The sequence below is a fragment of the Phyllostomus discolor genome, chromosome 12 (genome assembly GCF_004126475.2).
Source record: "Phyllostomus discolor isolate MPI-MPIP mPhyDis1 chromosome 12, mPhyDis1.pri.v3, whole genome shotgun sequence".
NCBI lineage: Eukaryota > Metazoa > Chordata > Mammalia > Chiroptera > Phyllostomidae > Phyllostomus > Phyllostomus discolor.
The window spans coordinates 2,753,376-2,765,498 of NC_040914.2; the positions used below are offsets into that span (position 1 = coordinate 2,753,376).

A 12,123-nucleotide genomic window follows, 5' to 3' on the forward strand; every position below is an offset into this window, starting at 1 on the left:
CTAAGGCTACACTCCTCATCGTAACAGGAGCAACCAGACAAAAAAAAAAAAAAAAAAAGAGAGAGAGAGAGAGAGAGGGATGGCTCAAACAAAAGAACAAATCAGTGCCCCAGAACTCGTCTTTTTAAGTGACCAAGAGATAGCTAACCTATCAGATGCACAGTTCAAAACACTGGTGATCATGAAGCTCACAGAATTGGTTGATTTTGGTCACAAATTAGATGAACAAATGCAGGTTATGATTAAAGAAATGAAGGAAAATGCACAGGGACCCAACAGTGATGGGAAGGAAACTGGGACTCAAAACAATAGAGTGGATCAGAAGGAAGAAAGAAACAACCAAACAGGAAGGAATGGAGAAATAAGAATTCAAAAAAATGAGGAGAAGCTTAGGAACCTCCAGGACATCTTTAAACGTTCCAACATCCGAATTATAGGGATACCAGAAGGGGAAGAGGAAGTGCAACAGATTGAAAATGTATTTGAACAAATAATAAAGGAGAACTTCCCCAATCTGGCAAAGGAAATAGACTTCCATGAAGTCCAGAAAACTCAGAGAGTCCCAAAAAAGTTGGACCCAAGGAGGAACACACCAAGGCACACCATAATTACATTAGCCAAGGTAAAAATGAAGGGGAGAATCCTAGAAGCAGCAAGAGATAAGGGGTCAGTAACCTACAAAGGAGTTCCCATCAGACTGTCAGCTGATTTCTCAAAAGAGACCTTGTAGGCAAGGGGCTGGAAGGGGCTGGAAAGAAATATTCCAGGTCATGAAAGGCAAGGACCTACATCCAAGATTGCTCTATCCAGCAAAGCTTTCATTTAGAATGGAAGGGCAGATAAAGTGCTTCTCAGATAAGGTCAAGTTAAAGGAGTTCACCACCACCAAGCCCTTATTTTATGAAATGTTAAAGGGACTTATCTAAGAAAAGAAGATAAAGAAAAGACATGTATAGTAAAAGGACAGCAAACTCACAATTATTAACAACCACACCTAAAGCAAAACCAAAAGAAACTAAGCAAACAACTAGAACACGAACAGAACCACAGAAAGGGAGATCACATGGAGGGTTAGCAACAGGGGAGTGGGAGGAGGAGAAGGGAGAAAAGGAACAGAGAATAAGTAGCATAGATGGTAGGTTGAAAATAGGGGGAGGGTAAGAATAGTATGAGAAATGTAGAAGCTAAAGAACCTATGACACATGGACATGAACTAAAGGGAGGAATGTGGGTGGGAGAGGGGGTACAGGGTGGAGGGAAGTGAAGGGGGAAATGGAACAACTGTAATACCATAATCAATAAAATATATTTTAAAAAAAAGAAAAAGAAAACCCTTTAGACTCCACCAAAAAACTACTCAACCTAATAGGTGAATTTTGCAAAACAGTGTGCGACAAATTCAATATCCAGAAATCAAAGGCATTTTTGCACATATACAATGAAATATCAGAAACAGAAATGAGGGGAAAATATCCTGTTTGCTATAGCACAAGAAAAATGAAATACCTAGGAATAAACCTAACCAAGGAGGTAAAAGACCTGTACTCAGAAAACTACATAACCCTGAAGGAAGAAATTAAGGAAGACACAAACAATTGGAAGCATGTACCATATTCACAGATCGGAAGAATTAACATCAAAATGTCCACACTACCCAAAGCACTTTATAGATTCAATGCAATCCCCATTAAAGTTCCAATGACATATTTCACAGATATAGAACAAACATTTCAAAAATTTACATGGACCTAGAAATGATCCTGAATAGCCACAGCAATTTTGAGAAAGAAAAGCAAAGTAGGAGGGATCACAATACCTTATATCAAACTGAATTTCAAAGCCACTATAATCAAAACAGCCTGGTACTGGTATAAGAACACGCACATAGACCAATGGAACAGAATAGGGAGTCCAGAAATAAGCTCAAGTCTCTATGGTCAATTAATATTTGGCAAAGGGGGCAGAAGCATTAAATGGAATAAAAATTGTCTCTTCAACAAATGGTGTTGGGAGATATGGACAGCTATATGCAAAAGAAAGAAACTTGACCACCAACTTACACCATACACAAAAATAAACTCAAGATGGATAAAAGACTTAAATATAAGTTATGACACCGTAAAAGTCCTAGAGGAAAATACAGGCAGGAAAATCTCAGACTTTCCACACAGCAATATGTTCACCGATATGTCCCCTAGAGCAAGGGACATAAAGGAGAGAATAAACAAGTGGGACTTCAACAAAATAAAAAAGCTTCTGCATGGCTAAAGAACATATCATCAAAATGAAAAGGGAAACAATGGTATGGGAAGGTATATTTGTCAGTGATAGCTCAGATAAGGGTTTGATCTCCAAAACATATAAAGAACTCACATGACTCCACTCCTGGAAGACAAAAATCCGACTAAAAAACGGGCTCCGGTTGGTGCTGCTCAGTGGATTGAGCATTGACCTGTGAACCAAAGGGTCGTCAGTTTGGTTCCTGGTAGGGACACATGCCTGGGTTGCAGGCCAGGTCCCCTGCTGAGGTGTGTGAGAGGCAACCAATCGATGTTTCTCTCCCTCATTTCTCCCTATCCCCTCTCTCTAAAAGTAAATGAATTAAAAAAAATTTTTTTAATGGACAAAGGACCTGAACAGACACTTCTCCAAGGAGGAAATACAGAGGGCCCAGAGACATGAAAGAATGCTCAGCATCACTAGCTGTCAGAGAGATGCAAATTAAAACCACAGTGAGACACTACTTCACACAGGCCAGATTGGCCATCATAACCAAATCAACAAACAGTAAGTGCTGGCGAGGCTGTGGACAAAAGGGAACCCTAGTACATTGTTTGTGGGAATGCAGACTGGTGCAGCCACTGTGGAAAACAGTATGGAATTTCCTCAAAAAACTAAAAATGGACTGCCTTTTGACCCAGCATTTCCACTGCTGGGGTTTTACCCTATGAAACCTAAAATACCAATTTAAAAGAACCTATGCACCCCAACATTCATAGCAGCACAATTTGCAACAGTCAAGTGCTGTTTCTAGCACTTGACTAAGCGCCCACCAGTAAATGAGTGGATCAAAAAACTATGTTACATTTACCTGATGGAATACTGTGCAGCACAGAGAAAAAAGGAGCTCTCTTACCCTTTGCAACAGCACAGATGGAACTTGAGAACATTATGCTAAGTGAAATAATCCAGGCAATGAAAGACAAATACCATATGATCTCACCTATAAGTGGATTCTAATCAACAAAAGAAACAAGCAAGCAAAATATAACCAGAGACATTGAAATAAAGAACAAACTGACAGTAACTAGGAAGGAGGGGGAAGAGGGTAACAGGGAAATGAAGCAGAAGGGTCATCAAGGAACATATATAAAGGTCCCATGGACAAAGCCAAAGAGCACTAGAATTGAGGTTCAGAGGTGGGGGTGGATGGGGCAGGGGAGTGTTGTGGGGGGAAAATGGAGACAACCGTACTTGAACAGCAATAAAAAAACATTCCCTAAAACTCTGCTGCATCCTTGCTTGTGCTCTCTGCCTGCTTGCCTGTCTGTCTCTCTTCTGGGAAGGGGCTGGTCAGTGTGGTCTGGGGAAGGATGGGTTTCAGCATCATCTTCGTTACATGTGTGTGACTTCTTTTCCAGCTGAGAAACTTTAATTTCCTTTTTTTAATTTTTAAAAGGAATCACAGCCAATATAAGACATTAACTGCAAAATCCAAAATTGCCACACTTACCCTATCTATAAAAACACATGAGTCATTGCCCTGACCAGTGTGGCTCAGTTGGTTATGCATCATTCCACGGAGCAAAAGGTCACCAGACTGATTCCCAGTCAGGGCACATGTCTGGTTATGAGTTCAGCTTCCGGTTGGAGCAGTATGAGAGGCAACCAATGGATGTTTCTTTCTCACATCATAGTCTCTCTTCCTCTCTTTTTCCATCCCTTCACCTCTCTCTAAAATAAATGAATGAATGAATGAGTGAATGAGTGAATGAATGAATGAGTGGATAAACAAACAAACAAACAAACAAACAATGTGAGTCTTTGCCTCTGGTAGGGTAGCTGAACACCCGGAGCCCATGACACTTTCCTGGGAATCTTGGCCTGCTAGTGAGCAATGGCGTCCTACAGGACTTTGAGCTGGTCTACAACCTCCTCCAACATTGACAGTGTGCTGGCCTTCCCTGATTTGGTGCTAGTGGAGATGGCAGTGCTGGCATCTGAGGCTTGACCAGGCACACTTGTGACCTTGCTGGAGCTCTTGGACTGGGGCAAGAACTGGCACTTTCTGCAGGGGTGGAGAGATTACAGGGGTCCAAGTGCCTCTCCTTCTCTGCCATGAGTTCCAGGCGGGGGACACGAGGCCCAGTCGAGGAGCCTGAATCCCATAAGCTGTTCCTGCCAGGCAGAAGGCACCCTCTCTGCAGTGAATGGAGGCCCCCACCCCATGGTGGATGAGTGTCCATGCCCCAGCTCAGCACCCTGCTAACCTGTTTCTCCTTCTTCTGGTCCTTGCATACAACCTCCTTCTATGGTTACGTAAAATCCACACTACAGACTTAGGAGGACCCCTGAGGCTGCGGGTGCCCAGGTGTATGTTGGCAGTTATACAGCTCTCTGAGTCCTGTGCCTTCCCTTCTCATATCCTCCCTCACCCAAACCTTGACCCTGAGCTACATGGTGCAGGTGCACAGGGACTCAGAGCCAACTTCCTGGGAAAAGGAAATGACTCTCCTACTTCCTGTATGTGAAATGGAAGGTACAAAAGAGCTGGGACCATCCTCCTTCCCACAAGCCCGCAACTCCCACCCCCCTACCTTAGGCTGTGAGCTGAGTGCTTCAGGCCATTTATCATTCCAGAGCCCACTGGTGGGGTAGAGTGAGATGTGTGTGGGGCTGCCCTATTGCCACCAGATATAAGACATGCCCCAGCTGCCTCTGGGTCTGCCTGCCCTCCCGAGGCAAAGGAGTCCACGTGATGTGGCTGCGGCACAGGTGGGGCATTCACTCATGTGGCAAAGCCACGGGAGCCTTGGAACTCTGGCCTCTGCTGCTCTGGCTTTGGGGAGCTGAGTCTCCCACCTGACTTCTGGTCCCGAGAACCTGAGACAACATAAGACGAGGGTCCCAGTGACACATGGAGCTGGCGGCAAAGAGGGCTGGTGCAGCCTTACTGGATGCTAGTGACCCCGTTCTATAGTAACAGCTCAGCACAGCTTCCTCATTTTTATAGGAAGATGCCAGAGAGCAAAGCCACTGGGAAAGGAGAACGAGGGAACACCTGGACATGTTAGAGAGCGAGGCCCCCAGGAAATCCCTGAGAGCCGAGCTCCAAACTGGTGCCAGGTTTCTGGAGCTGGTGTCTAACAGACCACTGAGCCATCAGCCTGTTCCCACAGTAACACTGAGACCCTACCCACCCTCTGTTCTCTCATGTTCTCATAGTAGGGTGGAGTCTCCCAGAGCCCGTGTGTTCTGTGCTATCACAAGAGATGAGAACCCAGCCGTTGTCTGTCAGCCAGGTATTAGAAATCTGTGACAAAAAAGAGCAACAACAATGCCACTCCTACTAACCTTTGTTAGGTCCTGGTGGGTCCACCCATTAAGGACCCTGCAGGGACAGAGCTCACCTCGGTCTGGGGATACGTTGGCCCGCTTGGCTGGAGGAGGGCGTTGCCTGTCCTTGTCCAAGGGCTCATACCATTTCCTGCTCCCTTTATGAGCAGCCTGAAGTAAGGGAGGGAGCACAGTGAGGACACAGGGCCTGAGATACTGGCCACCAGGCAGAACACACAGCGAAAGGAACAGAGTGACAACATCCTCACACCGACACCTGCTCTCTGCTCCCACAGGTCCCCCTTCACCCAGCTGGCCCCAGGTGAAGCAGGGCCCACGGTTGGGGGGCCTTTACTCTCTAGCAAAGGTGCCAGCAGAGACGCTGTGCTCCCTGTGGGGGCCATGCGACAGGACAGGCCCCCAGCAGACTCAGCCTCTTGCCCTTCCAGTCCCATGGGGCCTTGGAGACATCACCTCACAGAGGCCAAGTTTGTTCTGCTCTCTGTCCCAGTGCTGCCCTGTGGGAACTGGCCAGCCTAGGCACAGGGAAGGTCAATGGTGTGGGTGCTCAGGGTCAGGGATAGCACTCACCCCCAGATGCCCTAATGTCCCAGGATGTGCTACAGCAACCTGTCCACCCTGTGCCCACACACACACCCCTTTCCCACAGGGCTGTCCATCAGGGCAGGGGGATGAGTAGGGCTAATATCCAGCCACCAAGTTCAGAAGACCACTTGTTGTCTCCCACTCAGTCTCAGTCCTAGGATGACCCCAAGCTGCGCGGTTCCCTGTGGCTCCCACCAGAAGAGCCTACGGCCTCACCTTGTTCAGCAGTGTCAACTTGATCTCTTTGTGTGCCATAAATGTACCCTGCTGGGGCTGCCCGGGGGGTGCCTGCTGGGGGGTTGTGGGCTGCTGGGAGGATTTACTGCCTGTGGAAGATTTCGAGGATTTGGGTGGCTGTGTGGATGAATTCCTTTTCCACTTACCCTCTTTAACACCGTCTTCTTTTTTAGATTTTTCTTGCCAACAAGAAGTGCTCACTTGGGCAAGGTCACTGACATCACACAGTGGTTTCAGAGTGCAGCCTGGTGGAGAGGTGCATTATGAAGCAGGCAACGTGTGCACAGGAACAAAACTGGCAGGTCACCATGTTGTCTGACCAGCTGCACACAGTGCTGACAGAGGCTACACGACCCCTCTCTCCACAAAGGGCCAGCCTCTCCTCTGCAGCCAAACACCAACACACAAGGAGCCCCTGTTCCTTTCTCCTTCTTGGTCTGGACTGGGGTGCAGGACTGTGAGTTGGCTGAGGACCCAGGGCTGGCCAGGTTGGCATACATGTCACCTGAGTCCATGCTCTGCACTGAGCTCATGCGCGAAGAGGTGCTGGACACTGAGGAGACGCTGCTCACATTCAGGGACAATGATCTGGATCTGGAACAAGAGCCACTGTAGCTGCTGCTACTGCCACCGATGGTCCACCTGCAGCACAAACAAAAGTCCCGCTACTCACATCTGCAGAATCAAAAAGGGCAGACTGTCTCTCCTCAGATCCAGGACTAATCACTCACTGGCCTGAGACAGATGTTTGACCGGTAACTTGCCACAGACTTGGAAGTGGGTAGGGCTGTGTTTTCTTTCAAGTGCACCTTTTTTCTTAAAAAAAATTTTTTTTAAACTTCTCTTCAACATCCCCACAGCACCACCACCTCTTTCCAGGGAAGACTCTGGGAATCAAGGGAGCCCTCCCTCCTCAGGTGGAACAGTCACATGGGTGCATGCCTCCCTCTGCACTCATGGGGACACTGAGGCTCACTGAGGTGACAGGACTAGACAAAACCTCACAGGTCAGGGATAGAATGGGCCCCTGGCCTGGGCTGCTTTGCCCAGGAGTGTCCCCTCCCCCAGCCTGGGAACTAAAGATACAGAAATCCCCATGAGGTACCCAAGAGTGGTGTGCTTACCTCCTGCGGGGGGTGGGGGGCAGGGGCTGACTTGTCACTGCATCATCCTGGCTTCCCCAGGGACTCCTGGCTTGGCAGGCTCGGGGGTGGGGGCAGTGGTCTTGGAGGCACGTGCTGGGCTGGCTTCCACACTGCCTTCTCCCTGTGTCATGAGATGGAAGGAGGTCAGACCTGGGGTGGGGGTACAGCCTATGAACTCAGAGCATGTCACAAGGAGGACAGGTAGGCTGTTGAACCTATGTCACACGAGGCTCTTGGAATGTTTCTGAAGCTACAGACTATAAGCCCTACTTCTCTCTCACAGGCAAGAAGAGGGCCTATGTGAGTCAGGAGGTAGCACTGGGCCCCACAGACCTGCTGGTCTGTGAGGTTGGCCCCTCAAGGGTGCCGGGGCACACTCACATGTGGAAGCCACATTGCAGCAAACAAAGCAGCCCTCAAAGGTTTTTCCTTTTTACCATCAGTGTGGTAAAGCCCTCTGCCAGTTTCTTAGTGGTGATGAGCACTCCTGATTCAGAGGGAGCTTGCAGCATGGGCCTGTCGGAGACCTTGTCAACAAAGTGACCTTACCAGGAAGCAAGGTCTTGGTCAAAAGCAAGCTGCTCAGCCCATTATTGGGGTGAATCAAATCTGTGCTGATGAAAATGCAGAAACAAAGGTGCACCCCTCGCAAGCCCCAGTGTGAAGTCGGGAGGGGTGCAGCTGTGGAGGGGGCTGGAGTGTCTGGACTGGGTGATCTCACAGGTTTGTTAAACCCACTGATCGGTACAATTTAGATGGATGCGGTGCACTGCGGTGACATAAATTTTACTTCAGTACAATTCATTTTAAAAAGTGAGCTGCTCAGGATTCCCTAAATGTTTCTGAGGCAGTTTGCTCACTCCATATAGGATGAAAAAGTGCAAGGTGCAAATTTTCAATGCCCGCCATACAGTAGGTGCAGGGCTACTTCCTGCTAAATAAGTAACTACTGGAAGAACAAGCCAGGAAGCAGGGCCTGCGATGGCTGAACCGGCCCAGGCAGGCTCGCAGGTCCAGCCTGCTCAGAGAGAGGCTGCCTTGCCCCTTAGGCGGCAGGATCGATTGATTGAAATAGTACCATTTGCAACAGCATAAATTAACCTAGAAGATTTTATACTAAGTTCAAAAGTCAAAGAAAGACAAATACCATATGACTTCACTTATACATGGAGTCTAAAGAACAAATAAACAAACAAAATTGAAACAGAGTCATAGATGCAGAAAACAGACTGATGGTTGTCAAAGGGGAGGGGCGTTGGGGGACTGTGGGGGGCGGGAAAGGGAAGGGATTAAGAAGTACCAACAGTCACAGGAATGTAAAGTACAGCATAGGGATATAACCAATAACTATGTATGGGCCTGGGGGGAGCAGGCTGGAGATAGTGGAGGGAACACTTTGTAAAGTATATGATTTTCTAACGACTATGCTGTACAACTGAAACTAATACAAAATAATATGGAATAAAACTCTAATTGACACAGGAACAGCAGGAGCTGAGGCCTAGCTGGCTGCATCACCGGGAGGAAGGGGTGGCCAAAGCTTTGATGCCACAGCTCACCTGGAATACACACCCATGACACTCACGTGTGCCCAGTTTTCCAGGACCATCCCAATTTCCACTACTGAGATACAATGCTGACTAACATCAACAGGTACAAATATTTCTACACAATATTTGGTTTCCCCTTACAGAATTCTCTTCTTTCCACAACAGGCAATTTATCAAATACATGTTTGAATATGACTCAATCTGGATAGTTAATTTTTTTCTTACAAGTTCACACATTTTGGGAAAAAATATATGGGAAAAAATAGCTTGCCAGTCTGTATATCTCAATCTTCCTTTTTTTTTTTTTTTTTTTGAGAACATGACCATAGTCTATAGAACCTTGGTGGCTTCAAGCTCTGAGATTCTGTCCTTTCCACACATGACCCATTCATTATTCACCCTCTTGCAAGGAGACATCCCTGGAGCGAACCTACACTCACCTGCTGCATAGCTGTGTGACTTTGGGCAAGTCACAGCACCTCCCTGAGCCTCAGTTCCCTCACGTTCGAAAAGCAGAATAAGTTAACATCATGCATGTAAAGTGTGTGAAGCAGATGACACACACTTGTAGGAAATGGTGAACAGTAACCATAATTATTGTCGGCACTCGAAAAAATACCAAATCCACTTCCCTTCTATATTTCTATCACAGAACATTCCGATGTAGTCATTTATAACTGTAGCAAAGAAGGCTCTCTAGTTCACTTCTTGTTACTATCTTATTACATTCCAGAGCATGTAAGTAATCGTTTTCCCATCCACTGGATTGGAGGTAAGTCAGTGAACATCTCTGGCTCTCCTTCCATCCCAGATACTTTCCTGCAGGAAAATCAATCAAGTTGACAGCCAGGACTGTGGTCACCTGAAGACTCTACTGTGGTTGGAGGACTTGCTTCTGAGTCACTCACACGGGTGTTGAGGTTTCAGCTCCTTACCATGTGACCTCAGCATAGGGCTGTCCATGACATCGTAGCTGGCTTCCTCAGGGCAAAAGATCCCAAACAGAAAAGCAGCGGGGACAGACAGGCAGAGAGAGAGAAATAGACAGGTATACAAAGAGATGGAGACAGAGACAGACTCAGAGACTGTAAGAGGCAGAGACAGAGAGAGGCAGAGAGACACAGCGAGAGAGGGAAACACACCAACTTGGAAGCTGCAGTAAGTTTTATGGCCTAATCTTGGAAGTGACACAGCTTTACTTCCACAGATTCTGTTGGTCACACAGACAACCCTGGTGCAGTGAAGGAGACTACACAAGGGTGTGGATTCCAGCAGTGGGACCACTGGGCATCATGGAGGCTAGCTGCCAGAATATGTCTGAGTCTGTTCCCCAGGGCACTACCTGGGAGACAGATGGGGGCACCCATGTCTTCCTCTGGCCCATCATCAAGTGGCTGTCATCAGTTAGGACAGAAAACAAAGCCAGCAACTCCTGAAAATAATGGGAAACCTACAAGTTGAGAGCAAATGAAGGGAGAGGTTGCCCTGTTTCCCACTAACTAAAAGACACCTGGCAGGTGAACACCTAAGGCATATTAACACCTCCCTCTTGCCAAGGGTAATTATTTCAGTGCATTAGCAGGCTCAGACCTCATAGATGCCTTTCAGAAACTCCACCAAGAATCAAAGCTAGAGGTCAGTTCTGCAGGTCATTGCAGATGGTCTTAAATTTTACTTAAGAAGGAAGAATTTGGGACTGTATACACAGGGTCCATCTGTGCCAGACCAAAGTCAAAATCAGCTTCTCTGTCACCTGGAAGGACAGAAACAAGAGAGAAGATTGGAACCACAAGCAAACTTTGTTCAAGATGATTTAAAGGGAGTAGGAAGGAAAGGAGCTATTTACAGAAAATAAATGACAAAATGAAAATCAATGATGAAAAGAAAATCCTTTTCATTTTTAATGTTTGCTGCTTCCGGAGGTAGAAAATTAGCTTCCCCCTGCTTCCTCCTTCACAAGCCTTTGGCACCTTGGCCCTAAGGGCCCCCAGAGTTGTAGAAGTCACAGTGGCTCAGGGAACCAGGGGCAGTTCCAGGGGTCCAGCGCAGCCAGGCTGCGGTGCATTTCACATCTGTGTTCCGAGAGGCACGGAGCTGCAGAGCTCTGCTGCAGTTTCCTCCTCTGTGCGGTGAGGGGGTCACAGTGCCAATTTCAGAGTGTATTATTATTATTATTATTATTATTATTCCTGATGATAGCTGTGGCTTACATGTAGTAGACCCTTGCTTACTTGGGGCCAGGCTTTGGGCTTAGTGTGTTACCAACATGGTCTCATTGAAGAGGAGAAGAAATTATGTTCAGAAAAGTGAAGTCACTGGCCATTCCCAGATGGCTGGAAACACACCTTGATCCCAGGGCTGGCAAAAGAGAGCGGGCCTCAGCCTGTGATGGATGGGTGGATGAATGGATGGCTGGGTGGGTGGGTAGATGGATGAGTATATGGGAGGAAGGATAATTGCATGAATGAGTGACTAGGTGGATGGATGGAAAAATTGATGGATGGAAGGATGCACAGGTGGATGGAACAATGAAAGGATATGGGTTGGTGGGTGGGTGGACGAATGGGTGGATTGTTGAACAGATTAGCAAACTGAGGAGCAGGATAATTGTTCTGGTTTTGAGAAGCTTGACTCCTTCCTTTAAAAGAAGTAGAAATTTCCACATGTTTGCTTCTCACAGTCATTAACAAATAATCCACAGTAGAACAAGGTTTGTCTCTTCTTTTCCTAAGGAAAAACATCTCTTTTTGCTTTCTTGCAAAAGATGCAAAATATTTCACATGGCCATAAAATGATGTGGCACCTAAGGTCAGGAGCTGGGGACTGCACCAAACACATACATCATTAAAGCTCTCCTGGAATTTATGTCACCACTGATTTGTGCCCAGGAATAAAGACATATTGAGAGAGAGACAGCTCATCACCCCAGATCATTAAGTTCCTCTGGAAGACTTCAGCTACATTTGAAGCCAATTAAAAGGCCTCACACTGGGTGTTGGAAGTACATGAGGGGCTAGGATGTCCCCTAG

At 47.0% G+C, this 12,123-nt stretch overlaps 1 protein-coding gene across 1 annotated transcript; it reads right to left on the reverse strand.

Annotated features, from left to right (window-relative positions):
• Positions 1-4,993: 4,993 nt before the first annotated feature.
• On the reverse strand, positions 4,994-7,225 carry LOC118497588 (zinc finger CCCH domain-containing protein 18-like). Its single transcript, XM_036012437.1, has 3 exons — positions 6,379-7,225; positions 5,631-5,727; positions 4,994-5,103 (listed from the first exon to the last, which is right to left on the reverse strand). Exons 1-3 carry the CDS (start codon positions 6,415-6,417, stop codon positions 5,009-5,011), a joined length of 231 nt encoding a protein of 76 aa, XP_035868330.1. The 5' UTR covers positions 6,418-7,225; the 3' UTR covers positions 4,994-5,008.
• Positions 7,226-12,123: the final 4,898 nt, after the last annotated feature.

Excerpts from the sequence above, each read along its gene's own strand:
- LOC118497588 (XM_036012437.1), bottom strand. The coding sequence starts at position 6,417 with ATGGCACACAAAGAGATCAAGTTGACACTGCTGAACAAG. Across the intron at positions 5,728-6,378 it reads AGTTGACACTGCTGAACAAG|GCTGCTCATAAAGGGAGCAG; the intron begins GTGAGGCCGTAG and ends CCCTTACTTCAG. Across the intron at positions 5,104-5,630 it reads CAACGTATCCCCAGACCGAG|GTTCTCGGGACCAGAAGTCA; the intron begins GTGAGCTCTGTC and ends ATGTTGTCTCAG.